At 48.4% G+C, this 17,315-nt stretch overlaps 1 protein-coding gene across 2 annotated transcripts in view; it reads left to right on the top strand.

Moving 5' to 3' along the window:
* Window positions 1–17,315, top strand: part of LOC144128374 (paired box protein Pax-6-like) — a 62,598-nt gene that overhangs the window by 20,202 nt on the left and 25,081 nt on the right. For both annotated transcript variants that reach the window (XM_077661737.1, XM_077661736.1), the window contains exons 2-4: window positions 4,381–4,650; window positions 4,724–4,904; window positions 8,757–9,117. In XM_077661737.1, coding sequence (XP_077517863.1) covers window positions 4,472–4,650; window positions 4,724–4,904; window positions 8,757–9,117 — 721 coding nt within the window. In that variant the 5' untranslated portion in view covers window positions 4,381–4,471. The remainder of the gene's footprint in view (window positions 1–4,380; window positions 4,651–4,723; window positions 4,905–8,756; window positions 9,118–17,315) is intronic.

Below are 17,315 nucleotides of genomic sequence, written 5' to 3'. Positions count from 1 at the left end.
CTGAGGAACGAGCATCGCGGAAGCTAAGATTAAACCAACACTCTTCTGGTTAACATTCCTGCCTTCCCTCCTCCTATTTATCTCTCTCTCTCTCTCTGTCTCTTAAGGGCGCCATGCAGAGGCGGAATTATGGGTCAGTCTTGGTGGGTGTGGTTGGGGTAGGCGGGTCCATTTGAATTTTGAACCATGTATATTTCAGATTTTTTCGTCAGCAAATTAGTCATCGGCATAGTTTTCCTATGTAAGATTTCTCGCTGGAGAAGTTCTCCTCTGTCGTCACAGGGAAAAAAAATTGAGCTACTAAAAGGCAGTAAGCTACCACAATGCACTCACATTAGGCACAGGTTCGACAATATTTCTACGCATTCGAGGCATACAGTACCCAAGTGGGTGTGTCATAGCCTGGCTATGAAAAGTGCAATGATAAGCACGTTTCCCACATGTAAGCAATTTTTTTCAGGCTGCGGATCGTAGCCTTCAAACTTTTTTTCTCGAAAGCAGATACGTGTTTGAAAGTTTAAAACTTCCATGTATGCCCTTTCCGACATGCTACGTGCTAAGGAGTTCTTCGAAGGAGGTCATAAGTCTAACAGTTCGCCTGGTGCTCCTACGCTTGACCTGAGATTACCGCCACCAACACCTTCATGGTGTTGCATGAAAGCGATCCATCGCCCATAGATGTACAGCTCGCTTAAAAACGGGTCAGCTTCCTGAGTCGCGGCGGCTTCATTATTCGAGACGCATTCCGTCATGAAGTAGCTTGTCAAGCGTAGGCCAGGGACTGTGAAAATAAAAGAAAAGAAAAGCTGTATGCTTTTGCAAGGGGACATATACTGAATTGCTGTCTCAAAACGTATATAATAAGTATATGTATTAAAACTCCTTGTGCCTACCTTGATGCCAAGAGTGGCGTTAAAAATAAAACCTGCAGCTTGGTCAGAAAGTTTTGTATTTTAACTAAAGGAACTGCGTTGAGTAGCCGCTCCCATCACTGCTACACTGATTCTAAGGATAAACCAAGATCATTTGTGTAGGTCGACGCGTACTCCGTGCGATTTCCTCGAATTTAACTGATAGCTATTATTGTAATGACTCGTTGTGTATCCTATAGTACTTACTCTAAGCACGAATAAGCCTTTATGGAAGCAAACAACGAGTAAGCTGTCCTCTAGCGCAATACCTTTTAGGATCAAGTCCCGGAGTAGATTTCCATCACTATACATACGGAATGCTTATTCTTGTAACGGAGGGATATTCCCACCGCAAAGCATAGTCATTTCATGCAGTTAGCAATGGGAGGAGGCTTTTAAACGCGCAACCTGTGGTCTTGAGGTTAGCAAGTAGAAGAAACTGCAACATCGATTAAAATTTTCGTGACTGTTAGAACTTCGCATGATTTGAAGAGGGAATTTGTTTCCGTTGCCAGCCGTATGTATTTTTAGTGATGGAAATTTAATCCTGGGCTTGGGAAGCATACCTTGCTCCTAAAGTGCGCAAGAGGATAGATTAATGCATTTTTACCCCTATATAGGCTAATTCGTGTTTAGAGTGCAAATTCTTCTTTGATATTGTGCATTATCCGATCTGACCCAGCCTACAACGGAATTAATATGCATTTTATACTTAATATTTCATCCGCACACCCTTTACGTATGGAGGTCGTGGGTTCAGATCCCACCGGGGGCATGTGGTTGTTTTTCTTCTATTTTCTAAGCAGCGTTGTTTCTCTCGTTGTTTTTCTTCTATTTTGTAACTATAGCGGTACACCCGCTGCTTACGTCACGTCATGAAGCCTATATAATCAACTCTCACATCCGTTCAGTGCGAACAAAGTCCCCGGAGCGGGGCCGAAATGTCTCTTATCTTAAAAATATTGGTCCGCGCTCGATACTCTCCAGCCATCATTACTTTTTCGAGCGAGGGGCTTTTCTTAGCTGTATTTTTTTTACTTATAGTTACGTACCATGCATTGTCTCTGAATGGACATGCGACATTACGCCTATATAAGCGGCCGCAACGAAATTCAAATTTGCGCTCATAGAGCTACAGCGTCCTGATTGGTTGGCGCGCGTAACGGCTGCAGCTAATGCGCATGCGCGGAAGTTTCGATCTTCCGCGCTCCTCGACGACGTCGCAGGCGATCCTCACGCACCCGCGTGTGCTGATGCTCTCCAATGAACGCTCGTCCTCGCGCAGCAGCTCAAAGGGGGAAAAGAATAATGGAGGGAAATAATTAAAACGCAAAAGAAAAAAGAAGAGTGCATAAAAAATGAAAGAGGAAGAAAGCTTAAAGCTGGTTCTATACCGACAGAAATGAAGAGAAGAAAGTGTCGGGATGAACTGCTTGACGCGAGGACAGTTTTCCACCCCATTAGTTTCGCGCCGTGGTGATGTGGGTCCATTGTTAAAAAAAAAAAAAAGAGCAGGCGCCTCGGGACATGTCTCGCTTATTCGAGAGATAGAGAGATTCAGATATGATGCCGGCGTTATGCCGATGCTGGGTGGTTAATAATCGCATATGCCTTCCTTCAGGCGATTAGATGCAAGCCGAACAAGAGCGAAGCTTGTTTAATTTGCATGCACTCTTTTAAAGACACGTGCATAGTCGTTTGTTATATACGTCGCGCTGCACGCTTTTGCCGACGGAAGGAGTTTATAGCATTCCTCTTACGTGTAAAAAAGTGTGCATTGGCCAAACAGGGCGTTGTTTTAATGAAAGAGCGCTAGAACACTTCAATCTTGTAAAAGACGGTATCAGCGGCCATCTTGCCGTACACTGCCGGTCGTGCAAATGCAAACCTATGTTTAAGAAGGCGCAGTTTCTGGGTCACGCCAAGGACAAGCTTCAGCGTGAAATTATCGAAGCCTTTTTTATTAGGAAAGCCGGTGACAACTGCGTCAGCACGCCTTCACGGTCATTGCTGGAGAATGAAATGGCTTTTTTGGATGATTGTGGTTAGGTTTCACCTCATGATAACTGAATGTGTTTAAACGTCGAGATTTTTCAAATAAAATCAGCTGGAAGTGCAGCACAGTCCTGTCTTGTTTGTTCCTTGTCTTCTGCGTGCGCTGTATTCATGCTGCGAAACTTGTCTCCATTATGAAGGAGTTTGCAAGCGTGAAAGTCCGTCGTCTTTCCTGTGAGATCTCGGTTGTCAGTAATGAACATGTTCACCGTTTATCGAGAGCACGTGAATGAAATTGTGTCCTAACTTGTACTCACTGACTCCACAATATAAGCAGATACGGAGTCTGCACGCAGATGTTTCAAATACTGCGAATATAAATACTGCGCTGAACTATAGTGCTTATAAGTGCACATTGGATGAAGATACGATTTGGAGGTCCTCTATACTGATTAACGGTAGCCCCCTTAGTTAGCGGTGTGTAGGTATCTGGCATGTAAAAAGCCATTCTTGCAGTTTATCATTTAAGTGCCTAGTTTTTTTAAAGCATAAATAAAAACTACTACAATGTAAGCCATTCATTTAGCCTTTCCATTGAGTGTGTTTTTTTCTGCAATGGATGCCTTGTGTACCTAAAGAAATGTTTCCTGCTAACCCTAAAAAAATAGTGACAGCCTGCCTTGACAAATTACGCTCTTAGCTCCAGCATTCTGTTTTGATACTATGATTTTACATTTTTCTTCGTTTTCTTTGTTTGCTTTCTCTCCGCTCGTGTGCATTTTTGCGTCCGCGCTTTTCGAATTCATTTTAATTTTCTCACCTCCCCTTTTTTGTTTTTTTGTTTGTGTGCTCGGCGCATGAGTTTTGTGCCGTCTGCTGCCGGGCGCTGCCACTCAAGCCTTCTAAGGCTTTGGCAGGGCCGAATTTGTATTGGAATGAGGAAATAAAAATTTATTATTATTATTTATTATTAATGGCAGCTAGAATTAAGGAGGTGGTGGTGGTAAAAACGTTTATTTCCTCTGAAAAGAGGGAGTTACATGGAGGGTGCTCTGGAGTCAGGCTTAGTGCCCTTCCCCTCACAATCACTAGGTGGAGTCCCTAGTACGGGACCCCAGTGGCTTCCGCTGCCGCCATAGCTCGTTCGACCATCGCCTTTTGGGCTTTCAGGTCGCAACAGGCGAGTAGGGTCGCCTCCCAGTCCTCCCGGGTGGGGTTTGGGTTTGGAGTAAAAGCAGGGTTGGAGGGGACGCCCACACCATGTGGTAGAGGTCCGAGGACCTCTCCCCACAGTGCGGGCACTCCCCGGAGAAGGCAGGGTCAAAGTGCTTTAGCGAGGCCGGGCACATCATGGTGTTCGTGACAAGGCGGAGGAACAGACTCTTCCTCAAGCATTTGTCTGCCTTTTGGCCTGCCCCGCGGACAACTGCTGACAGCGTAGTGTAAATGGACCACTTTGCTGTCAACCGTGCAGGGTGACGCGGGCCCGGAGCCCGCCGGAGCGGCCGACCACCGTGGAGCTGCAGCCGCTGGTGCGGGGAGCGCTGTCCTCCGCTGGGGACCACATGCCCCACAAGGGGCACAGCGGCGTCAACCAGCTGGGAGGCGTGTACGTGAACGGCCGGCCGCTGCCGGACTCGACGCGCCAGAAGATCGTCGAGCTGGCCCACTCCGGAGCCAGGCCGTGCGACATCTCGCGCATACTGCAGGTCTCCAACGGATGCGTCTCCAAGATACTCGGCAGGCGAGTGTCCCCCCCTTCACGAATACGTGTACCCGGTGACGTGATGACGACGATGCCTCTGCTCTTCCTTCAGGTACTACGAGACCGGCTCGATTCGGCCGCGGGCCATCGGCGGCAGCAAGCCTCGAGTGGCCACGCCCCCCGTGGTGGGAAAGATCGCAGAGTACAAGCGCGAGTGCCCCTCCATCTTCGCCTGGGAGATACGGGACCGGCTGCTGTCCGAAGGGGTGTGCAACAACGACAACATTCCCAGCGTGGGTGCACCCCTTTATGCATCCGCCCCAACCTCCCCACACGTTCCTCCGTGTGTGTGTGTGCACTGTAAACACGAATACGCATTTTATGGGCGCAAAAAAGGAGTAAGTTGTCCTCTAGAACATTCTATTTTATGCAAGGGAGCGCGCTAGACGAGATTAATAATAATAATAATAATAATAATAATAATAATAATAATAATAATAATAATAATAATAATAATAATAATAATAATAATAATAATAATAATTGGTTTGGGGGGAAAGGAAATGGCGCAGATCTGCCTCATATATCGTTGGACACCTGAACCGCGCCGTAAGGGAAGGGATAAAGGAAGGGGTGAAAGAAGAAAGGAAGATATAGCTGCCGTAGTGGAGGGCTCCAGAATAATTTCGACCACCTGGGTATCTTTAACGTGCACTGACATCGTACAGCACACGGGCGCCTTAGAGAAAGAGTGTGTGTGAGAGAGATAGAAACCCCTTAACGAAAAAGCAGAGAATTTAGCCGACATTTAAAAATAGTTGGCATGCTACTCTGCGTGGGGAAGGAAATTTGGGAGACGAAGACAGAAGGAGAGGCGTGCGGGAAAAAATAGGCAGAGAAAAAAAAATGGAGATAATTTATGGGGTTGAACGTCCAAAAAATACTCGGCCTACAAGGGACGACGTCGTACAGGGCTCTGGATAATTTTCACCACATGAGGTTCTTTACCGTGCACTGACATCGCACAGTACACGGGCTTCTAGAATTTCGCCTCCATCGGAATGCGACCGCCGCTGCCGGGACCGAACCCGCGTCCATCGGGTCAGCAGCAGAGCGCCACAACCGCAATGCCACCGTGGCGGCAGATAAAAAAAAAATGTTGGTATGATATCACAAAAGGAACCAAAGTAAAGGTTCCCAACCTTGCGTCACTATGAGCATAACTGACTCGAGCCAATCGGAACAGAAATTTTGAACCGCAGAAAAAGATGGCAAACACTGATAAGAGTTTGAAAAAATAAATAAAATCTAGAGTTGCGTCCTTCGTGTGCCTTGCGTTTGTTGTTTGAGCGATTAATTAATGAAAGTTAATGTTACAAACGTCCCATTCGCATCTCACAGAGACAGAGTGACAGGTAGGCATGCAGTGATGGACGCAGAGACAGACCATGCCCGGGCACAAGCAGTGCAACCCCAAGCGCGTATGCGCCGCCATCCGAGCCGACGCAGAAACACAAGCTTGCCACGCAAATAATTCTCCCCCTCGGCGATCTGCTTTAGGCGGGCGCCGATCGAAGCAACCCATCCACCGCCACTGCTGCTCCATTCTCGTGTTCAGCGTAGCTCCTCTGCATGCTTGCATCTCCCCGTCCTCCCCGGGACATGTCTCGGCGCGGTGCGTTGCAGTCGCCCAAAGTCAGTTGCCGCGCTCAGCGCACCCTCGTGGAAATGCCAAAGCCACGCGCGCGCACTCTGCGATCGCCAGAGCGGAGTAGTTCTCAGCTTATAGGCCAGGTCGTGTGTCTTCCCGGTCGGCGGCGACGCCGGCTCGAGGGGTGCGGGGATGGAGGGCATGCATGCAGGCTTCTCGGAAACAATGGCCCCGAGACTCTTTTCCTTGCAAATCCGATTGTGACGCGGCTCAGAGCGGTCTGCTCGCCTACTGCTAGACGGCGCCGCGGCGTTGCTCGACGAGGCGTGCTTCGAGTCCCCTGTGTAACTGATGCGCGCGCAGCCGCATGAATAAGGAGTAGAATGAAAAAGAAAAATGATAAAGCTAGAACACGGACGAGAACAATGCCTTCAACTTTCAGAAAGCAAGAGTCAGGTGACTCATTATCCGTGTATCTTTCCGCGTGCGCAGTCATGTAAACTTTCGCGAGCTTGTATGCGTAAGTTTTACGAAATTGCAGTCGCGAAACGCCGGTAAGGCGCCTTATGAAGACAGTTTTGGCAGCTCATTGTGGGCCCTTCAGCGCGAACAGTGAATGGGGACGCGGAATGCAAGCTATGCGCTATTGTTCTGCCAAGTGACAGTGTATGCGTTGCGTGTCGTTACTGAACACTCGCCTACGACGTCGAGGTCACAACAACTCATAGATAATTGTGCTTACTAATCAACTTTCAGTCCACCTCGTCATATGACAACAAAAGTTGTTAGCGAGTCATGAGGAGAACAATGTAGCCTTAGTTTGTGTCATTCTCTGACAACGCGCGCCGACCCTACAAAGGCTTGGCTCAAGTTACGCGTGACACCCTGTATAAGAGCAATAGACGCAGGAAGTGGCGTAACAGTCGCGCTTCCGAGCGCTCGATGCAGCTCCTCCCCCTTGTCTCTCTCTCTCGCTTAGCGCCAAATCAATGAAAGCAGAAGGAAATGCGTACGCAGAAAGAAAGAGAGAGAGGAAGAAAGAAGGATGCGAAAGAGAAGGCGGAGAAGGCCACGCCGCCGCGGCACCGTGTCAGCATGCAGCGTGTTTATGGCATTACGAAATGACCACTTCGCCGGCCGGACCGCCGCGCCCTCTCGCCACGGACCTTACAGGGAGTGGAAGGTGCCTCGTTACGAAGGCAGTAGCTTGTCACGGTGGCATCGAGTCATTCTGTACACGCATAGCTGCGACAAAGAGCGCGCGCCACGGTCGTACAGCTCATAACAGCTCCTTATTCGCCTTGGGACTTGTTCAGTGCACAATGCCTGTATGTCTGCTTCACCCGAAAGCGGCGCAGCGTTGCGGGTAGTATCATTCGGCGACGTTTGCTGATCGCAAGCTGAGCTCGAGAAGCTGTCTTCGTTTGAGAACGACTTGCAACTGGAAGACACCTGAAATACAAGTGTGGCGCGCTTCGATGCCGATCATCTTTTGTAAGAACATCCGAACGTGCACGACCATCTGAACGCCTTCGGCATGTTCCGCAGAGAATGGCGCTTGAGAATGCGCTTTAAAATACAATACGCTTCTATCGAAGTCCATCATAAAAGACGCAGAGGCCACCATTACGAACCACTTGCCAGTGGTGGGCTGATGCCCAGAACTGCAAGCCATGGTGGTTCATCTACGGCCAGCGCGATTTAGCCTAAATGACAGCCCTGCTTTTCGTTGAATTCACCATCGGCGTGTAGAGCTCTTTTGGCCCTTCAGTTGTGCTAATTGCCCCTGCGTGAACTGTTCGATGTTAGGCTTCAACGAAGTGCAATGCAAGCAAGCCTCTTTCCAGGAGCAAATCTTTCCATTTTGTTTTAATGACACGAGATAAAAAAAAACACGCCAGAAACAGCTTTCCAGCTTGAAATCCACCCTTCATGTCAGCTGAATCATGGTTGTAGTAATAAAGACAAGAAGTTCGGGTCTTTTTATTTTTTTAACTACATTTGGTTTGAATATTTCCGAGAAGAATTGCGAAGAGCGGTTATGGGCTTACGGATTATTTGACCGTCTCCTGTCAAGTGATGCTCAGTACTGTTTTCTACATGTGAAACACTGTTATTAGTCCAATTTGGTTGGGCCACCCCCCCCCCCCCCCCACCAAGGTGAAGTAAAATCTGAAATAGGGAAGTAATTATTCATTATCATCCACCCAAGCGCAGCCTTACGGTTACAAAGGAAAGCTAAACGAGCTAAACGGAGGACTACAGCCCGCCCAGGGCTTGTCCCATTGCTTAAGACGTTCTACAAAACTACAAGGCCATCAGCTAAATAGAAATATATAAAAATATATATAAATGACGTGGGACATGTCAGCAGAAAACAAAGCGTTACAGAATTGTTTTCACAGCGGCTGGTTGCACGCCCAGCGTTTGGCAATGAAAAAAGAAGAGTTGAGCAATCTTTATCTCCCTCCCCACTTTTTCGACGTTTGCGCAGGTGTCGTCCATCAACCGTGTGCTGCGCAACCTGGCCGCTCAGAAGGAGCAGCAACAGCACCACCAGCACCAGCAGCAGACGCAGCACCACCACCACCAGGCGGCGGCAGCGGCGGCAGCTGCCGCAGCGGCCGCGGCGGCAGTGCACGGCGGCGGATGCCCGGAGTCTGTTTACGACAAGCTGCGCATGCTCAACGGACAGCCGTGGCCCTGGTACCCCGCGAGCGCCGCGCCGCCACCCCCGCTGTCCGCGGCCGCCGCCGGAGGACCCGCCCTGGCCCCGCCGAGTCCGCTGGCGGGGGCCCTCACTCCCTCCGCGCTGGCCGCGGCTGCGAGTCCCACTGCGCACGACGCCAAGAAAGGTGAGTCCGCTGTTTCCTCCTTTCCGTTTTAGCAACAGCACCATCTTTCGCTCAAGGACAATGTCTCTTGAACCACATGAATATGTCTCCAGCTGGGGAGTCACATCATGCATTCAACCGAGAATACTGTCATGGCACCACAACCATGTTGGCCTTAACGCAACTGTACGCATGCGCAGAACCCCTCGAAGACTTGCACGCGTGCGCAGTTCTGCGAGCCCAGATTTGTTTTCTGTAGTGAACGGCACAACAGCACCCCCATTAACAACCGTTCCGCTCCGGGTCAATCGTGTGGCTCTTGAACCATCTTCCTGAAGGCATTCATAGCATGCGGATCGAGAACTCGGTAGTATAGTAGAGTGGCCGTGGTGGTCTGGGCGCAACTGCGCGTGCGCAGAACCGCCTCGAAGTCTCGCGTGCATGCGCGGTGAAGCCCAGTCTGGGGCACGCGCAGCGGCAGCTGAATGTCATTCGGAGATTGCGCAAGAGTGATTAGGTTGTGATTAACGTTTGACGAAGTTTCCTTTATTTATTGCGTTTGTAAATGTTTACACGTACCTCTTGCTTTAGTATCATGGCCTTAATTTGCGATTAATATTATGCCTCCCATGAGAAATAATTATTTCAATCGGGCAGCTTATGGTACAAGCACCCCATATATGAGGAGTGATGCTCGCATATGTGGGAGACAGCTGCCATATGAGAGATAGAAAGACTCCGTATATGGAAGGAGCACTATATATAAGGGTACAAATATGACAATATATGCCATTATATGGCGCTATATAAAGTACTTCTTTGCCATATCTGCCTGTATCTGTGGTCTTATATGGCCATATATAGCAATATATAGACCATATAAGGTTGCTCTTAACCCTATCTACGTACCTGTCCGTGTGTTCCCATATATGACCTTATATAGCTATATATAAAATAGACCTGCACCATATCTGTAATTTTCTAAAGGCAATTCATGGCTGATTTCTTACTTTGCTGGCTTGATTAAGCGTGGCTTCGTCTTTCATATACTATAGCCCCATACTACTTCAAAACTTCCAATGGCAACAGTTTATTGAAGTCCAGCACTCTGATCTGTCCAAAACTCAGAGGTCAGCTATACTTTAATACCGATGGCTTCTTGTGCCATTCACTTGGTCTGCTCAGATGTGCTTCATTCAGATTCCGAAACTTCCCTTAGGGTGCATGCAATGAAATTCAGCAGTCTAAATGGGCCAAAATTCGGAAGTTAGCAGGCAGTCGTGACGCCCCAGGTCAATCACGTATGTGTTCGAGCCACAGACTGCAACATAGTTGATAAACGCTCAGGCACCTGGCAACGGAATAAGTGAAACAGATTCAGTAACAAAGCCGCCGCAGTGGCTGAGTGGTTATGGCGCTCGGCTGCTGGCCCGAAAGACGCGGGTTCGATCCCGGCCGCGGCGGTAGAATTTCGATGGAGGCGAAATTCTAAAGGCCCGTGTACTGTGCGATGTCAGTGCACGTTAAAGAACCCCAGGTGGTCGAAACTTCCGGAGCCCTTCACTACGGCGTCTCTCATAGCCTGAGTCGCTTTGGGACGTTAAACCCCATAAGCCAAGATTCAGTAACAAAAATGCATAGATATAACAGTCCGAGAGACAAATTAAGAGCTAAAACTGCAACAAAAGAATTCACCCCTTCTGAAAATAACGACGACAAACTGCGGCAGCTTTAATTTGCCGCTTCCACATTGCGTCATCATACGTTAACATCCGCAAAGTGGTCGTTGGGACTAGTCAAGTTTTGAAGCGGCGTTAATCACCACCTGATAAGATCAAATAGCTCTGCAGGAAACTATATAGACAACAAAAACAGCACAGAGGTATAGTATATATGCTAGCTGTGAGGCGAGAGCGCCGATCACACTCATACTCATACCCTCACAACATTTTTCATAGCTGTGGTGGAAGCTTTACCCGTTTTGGTACAGTAGGCAATAACTAAAGAAAAAGAGCAGTTGGTATCAATTGGCCATAATGGTCCGTGGTGTCCTGTATTACTTCGCTGACCAATCGCAACAGTAAATGAAATCAGCTTTCTGACGGTTTACCGTATCAAACAAGCCAGATGCATTAAAATTCTTGAGCTTGTAATTTCGTCCACTGGTTTTTTGTTTTGATAGCAATAAAAGATATAACAGGGGACTACTTTTCGTCACAGAGGAATTATGTGTAGCGGTCATTGCAGACTTCACTTGTATGTGACTATATAGCCTATACCACCCTAATGAGAACCAAATTCATAGAGCACTCATTTGGCAACACCGACCTTTTTAGGTCGGCAGTACAAAGACCGCTATTATGCGATGAAAGTTACTGAAACTGAAACTTACACATATACCTGCACGACTTTTAAGAGGTTGCTCACAAGTCCAAAAATATCTTCAAACTGACTTCAGCGTTTGTTGAAGTAGCTGTATAGTGGGGTACTTAATTTCGTGTGCATTAATGTTCTTTTAAACACATTTCATGCCCTCCGAGCAGCGTGCATTGAATTAATTGCCCTTTTTTTGCTCAGAAAATTTACATTCTGTTAAAAAAAAAAAAAAAACTTCTGGCCTGACCTCTGCGGGTAACTATGACACCAGTCTCCTCTTTGCGCCTTATACCCCGCTGGCTCAAAAAGTACGCGTTTGGTAAGGGAGACAAGTTGCACAGCGCCACTGCATGGTAGCCGGCTGCCCAGTTCATAACTAGATGGCGTCTCCGTCACTTCCGGTAACTCGTCGCAGATGGCACCCGGCTGTCGTCGAGTTTCCCCGTCACCAGCGCACCGGCGCTGCCCGCGCGCGCGTCTACGCTGGTGGCGCCACTACACGGATGGCAGAAAAACTAATCCGTTACGCAGTTCCTGGGGCCAGATTTCTCCGAGTGTCCACCCTTTATCAGATTTCTTTCTCTATGGGTGGCCACAGACTTTCGCACGATTTTACATCGTCACCCATTATACAGACCAACGCCATGCTTACAAACAAAGGGGACGACCGCTGATGCCGTACCGGCGTCGGCCAGTGGTATCGTCTGCGCCATTGTCTGCTGCAGTGCGCAGTTCGCTTATCATGACTTTTGAAAACTGCACGCCATATATAGCTGTCTAGGTTGTCTAGTTTGAACGACAGAATTTGTGAGAAAATATAGCACACGCGTCATAATGTCGGACTACACTAGAAGCTTGCGCGATTGTAAAAGAAACACCCAGTTGATTGGGCGCACAGACGTTGTGGGAGGTATACGCCTGTGGTCAAAGCACACATTTCTCGTGACGTTAAAACAAGATATCAGCTTCGAAACGACGTTTCTCGCTTTTTCGTGTTCTTCTTTTATGTACTCGCCAGCTGCTAACGAACGGCTGCCTTCGTAGGTGCTGTGTGAAATAAGAAAATTATTTTGGAAGTTCTGTTTGCGTCTTTTTCTACGAGCCGCGCTCACGCCCGATACCGCCACCTAAGCACTCGTATATTGTGATGTTTATTGTGATGAAGTGTATATTGTGATGAAGCTTCCTGTCAGTGAAATCCCTACAGTTCCGCAGCGGAAACCGCACAGTATACATACATCTAAAATGGAGCACTTTCTAATCACTGCGTTTCATCCGTTCAGCACGCCACGGACGCGGCCGGCGACAGCGAACAGGCGATGGTGCTGATCGAATCTCGGCCGATCGGGCCAGTCAGTGATCGAAAGGGTAGCGGTGCACCACCGCGCAGGTGACCAGAGCAGCCGCGATCGAGCACGCGCACACCGCTGTCGCACAGATTCGTTCCGCGCGGTGCAGGCCGCGTGTTCGCATTTTAGCCCGCATGCGATCGAGCGCGGCAGCGTGCGGAGAATGCGCGCGTGTGCTTGAGCGCGCCTTCCGCGTGAGCATATATATTTGGATGGAGCGCGGCCAAGCCTAATTGGGCGCATCCCAAGCGTGCGCCAATTAGCTGAACGCTCGAACGCGTGCGTGAACGGTGAGCGCAGCCGGTCGCGGCGCTAACTTCGCTTTTTTTTTCTCTCTCTCTCTCCTTCGTTTGTGTTGTCGACTCTTTCTTCTTTTTCTCAGCCCATCGCCGCGACGCAAACCCTGCCAGGAAATGGCACACTGGGGTGTGTGTGTATATATATATATATATATATATATATATATATATATATATATATATATATATATATATATATATATATATATATATATATATATATATATATATATATATATATATATATATATATATATATATATATATAGCGAACCCCTGGTTGTTTTTTCTGCTGCTTTAAAAGTAATTTTCTTTAAACCAATTGATTGGCATTAAAATTTAAAAAAAAAATTAGAAACATTCCCCTTGCACCTTGGTTTCGGTGACTGTTGGCTTCCTTAATATGTTTATCAAAAACGAGCCCCTCATTTCATTTGCCTTGTCTGCTAATAGCTTCACGGGGGTCTCGGTTCTGGCAGTCTTGATGCCATAGGTAGCATAAGAGGGCTCTCGCACAGTTTCCGCCCTCGCCGTTAGATGACGTACTACGTCAAACTCGCGGTATTACAGGACGTGCTACGTCCGCCGCTATGCACGAGGGTGGCGCTGGTGAACACTCTCAAGGTTCGCTTACACGCAAAACATAAATACCCACGAATGCAGCAGATTGGACAGCCGTCGCCGTAGCTCAGTTGGTAGAGCACCGGACGCGATATTCGGAGGTCGTGGGTTCGGATTCCACCGGCGGCATGGTTGTTTTTTCTGCTGCTTTATAAGTAATTTTCTTTAAACCAATTGATTGGCACTAGAAATTTAAAAAAAAAATAGAAACATTCCCCTTGCACCTTGGTTTCGGTGACTGTTGGCTTCCTTTATATATATACCTATACTGCCCTCTTGCGCCGCGCTTTGTATACAAAAATTCTATTTTTTGGTCGATCGGTGCCGCCATATCGGGCCTCTGAGGGGGAAGTTCATTGCTGTAGTTGTTATGAAAACAATCTGCGTTACGAAGTGCAAAAGAGTCGCAACGACGTGTGCATCACAGCAAAGTGGGCGAGTTGGTATTGCATCTTAAGGTATACGAAACAGCGCAACTAACACGAAGGACCAGAAAAAGATTCCAGGATTCCGTTCTCGTGCGGCCATTTCTACGTGGGCCAAACAGGCAGGTGCCTCAATGATCGCCTGCTGGAACATGCTAATTCTTTGTGAGGTTCTTGTTCATCAAAGTTGGTTGCACATTGCAAATCCCGCCTGTGCACACCGTGCTCTGACAACACTGTGGTCCTGTATCGTCATAAAGAGCAACTTGCACGAGAACTAGTAGAGGCGTATCATATCTTCACAGAAGATGACTCAGCACTTCGATGGCCTTGTCTAAGCGCGAGATATGGCTGATGGAACAACCTGGGAGCCTGTAGGTGCTAATGTTTCAGCAGTTGTTATTTTTATTTCTGTTTAGGTTGTAGTTTGTGATGATGACGTGAGGCTCTGACGCGGCGATTAGAGATTACAAATATGTGGTTTTCCGATTAAAACAGACAGTCGTAAGTCAGCGCGTGTCCGTGTATTCTTTTTCTGGTCCTTCGTGTTAGTTGCGCTGTTTCGTACCTTAAGACGTGTGCATGCAGTGTTCAGGACCGATGACAAGTATTTAAAGAGCGACCAGTCGGCCACAGCCGTGCAGGACATTGGTCTATTTAAATATCCAGGATTGCACTCTGATGAGAAGACCGTGTTATCGCTTAGCCATGCCTGACTTGTCTCAGTTGCCTCCCTTTTTAATCGATATCTAACTCGTAGGAGGAGGAAATGAGCTCACGCCTACGAGTGCACTGTATATCTGCCCCCATGCAAATATGTCATATTCCTGATATGTACCTAGACTTTTTGTAGACTTTTTGCGCACGACTGTACGTATCTAGACTTTTTGTATACATCAATCCAGACATGACATTTTCGTATAAGAAACGGCTCCTCGCGCCGCATAATATTGTCTTTTTTTTTTAAGCCGATTCATCTGCAGACCTGACCTCTCTTCCATCACTGCCGATATATCATACCTACACAGCTACGAATAGCGGATTTAAAGTTGCAGCGCCTTAAATAAGAAATAAAGGAACACGCCAAACAACCGCGCGAAAACGCGCGGTATAAAGACCAGCGTTAAGAAGACGCAGCACCTTGAGCAATGGTATTCGATCATCTTCCACTAACGTATTCGCTACCTCCTCTTCAAACACTGCGCAGCCGTCGGACGCGATACATACATGCAGGCTATACGAAGATGCCGCAACATCTGCCTGCAGCATTGCGCATGCCTGCACTCGCGCAAGCATCGTGCATATATGCCTCTATACCCTTACGCGTAGGCCCCCCGCATACGCGCGCGGCATGTAATACGTATTCAGCGCTGCTCGTGCTCAAAGGCTTAATATAATGGCGGCGCGTCTCACGCACGGGCGGCTTCGCGAAGCGCGCATTGCAGGCAGCGATCTCCTTTCGCCGCTGCTCGAATCCACGGCGCGGAAAACGCGCCTGCGCTCGTGTGTGTGTAGGGGAATTTGCAAACGGCCCTGCGTCCATGCATGCATGCGTTCGCGTATATATATACGCGGGCGTATAGTATATTTATCGAGGCCTACACAGCAGCGCTCCGCTTTGCGTGGAGGCGGTGCGGGCATTGTGCGGCACCGCGGCGTCATGCATAGATAGAGGCGTCGTCGTCGACGATGTCGGATCAGCCTTCGCTCCCCCCCCCCCCCCCCTTTCCTCACACCCTCTCTCTCTCTGATTGACTACTCCTCCCTCCTTCGCTGTTCGCGTGTTCTAAACGAATCGCTGCGAGGCATTTACCTCGATACGATCGATTCTCGCGGAGCACGCATACATATAAATATAAGCCTTCCGGCTCGCATCGGCCACCTCCTTCACCTCCCTACGCCTTTCTTCGTTCCATCTGCGCTGCAGCGGAGTCGAAGGAGCCAGGAGTACCGTACTTGTTCGGCTATAAGCAGCGCTCGCGGGCGAACTTAGAGAATATGATGGAGGATGGAGAAAGGATGGGGGCCGCCGCGGTGGCTGAGTGGTTATGGCGCTCGGCTGCCGTCCGGAAAGACGCGGGTTCGATCCCGGCCGCGGCAGTCGTATTTCGATGGAGGCGAAATTCTGGAGGCCCGTGTACTGTGCGATGTCAATGCACGTTAAAGAACCCCAGGTGGTCGAAATTTCCGGAGCTCTCATAGCCTACGGCGTCTCTCATAGCCTGAGTTGCTTTGAGACGTTTAACCCCTATAAACCAAACCAAACCGGAGAAAGGATGGGGCTTTAACAATGGGTCTTGTCGCCTCCCATGCTATTGCAGCTGCTGAAGTGCTGATTTCGGCGTCCCTTGAAAGCATTTTGGCTGAAGCTTTCGCGCGTCGCGTGCCCCCGATGTGTAATGTAGAACAAACGCAGGTTTGATGCTTGTTGGGACATTAAATGTAACGAAGAAATATGCTTGAAAAGCATGACCCGAATCATTTACCACGATGCGGTTCCGAAAGTGTGCGTCCAGGGCGACGTGGCGTACAATAAATTAATTTGCACGCATGACAAACGCAATGGTGCGAGAGAGCTGTCTCCCAGCTAACACCAACAGTCGTACAGGTGATGTAGACTTGGTGCTGTCACAAACGCTTTTATGTTTTAGCCACATGCGGGAGAAATTCAGCAAGGTGCACATTGGAGAACCGAGCTTCGCATAAGGTTTGGTTACAAGAAGCTGTCGCTGATTGCTAATGAAAAGTGGAAATTAAAATGCATGCATGCAGTCACGAACCAATACGTTCGCTAGATACCTCTTTCAGTGCATATATAAACTCTACCGCGTGCGCGAGAAAAGGCAGCCCTGCCGTGCCCTCGTTCGAAAGCATAAATTCCGACGCGGTAAATCTCGTCGTATATCCTATAGTTGCAGCTGCTAGCTCACAGTCTCGAATGGAAGTGTAGTCTACAGCAGGGCGATATACAGAGCGGTACTCAATTTGCTGACCGTGTACATAAAAGTCTTCGTTATATAAGCTTAACTGACCGTGTTGCGAATTTGTATCCTTTTTTCACCATAAACGCTCGATGACGTACTGTGAAGCGCGCAAACAGATATACTGTGCTTTTATACTTGGAGAAAAAATGAACCAAATCGCCATCC

Source organism: Amblyomma americanum, chromosome 4 (assembly GCF_052857255.1).
Source record: "Amblyomma americanum isolate KBUSLIRL-KWMA chromosome 4, ASM5285725v1, whole genome shotgun sequence".
In the NCBI taxonomy this organism is placed as follows: domain Eukaryota; kingdom Metazoa; phylum Arthropoda; class Arachnida; order Ixodida; family Ixodidae; genus Amblyomma; species Amblyomma americanum.
The sequence above is the reverse complement of the archived record's forward strand: the minus strand, read 5'-3'. Positions and strand labels throughout refer to the sequence as shown.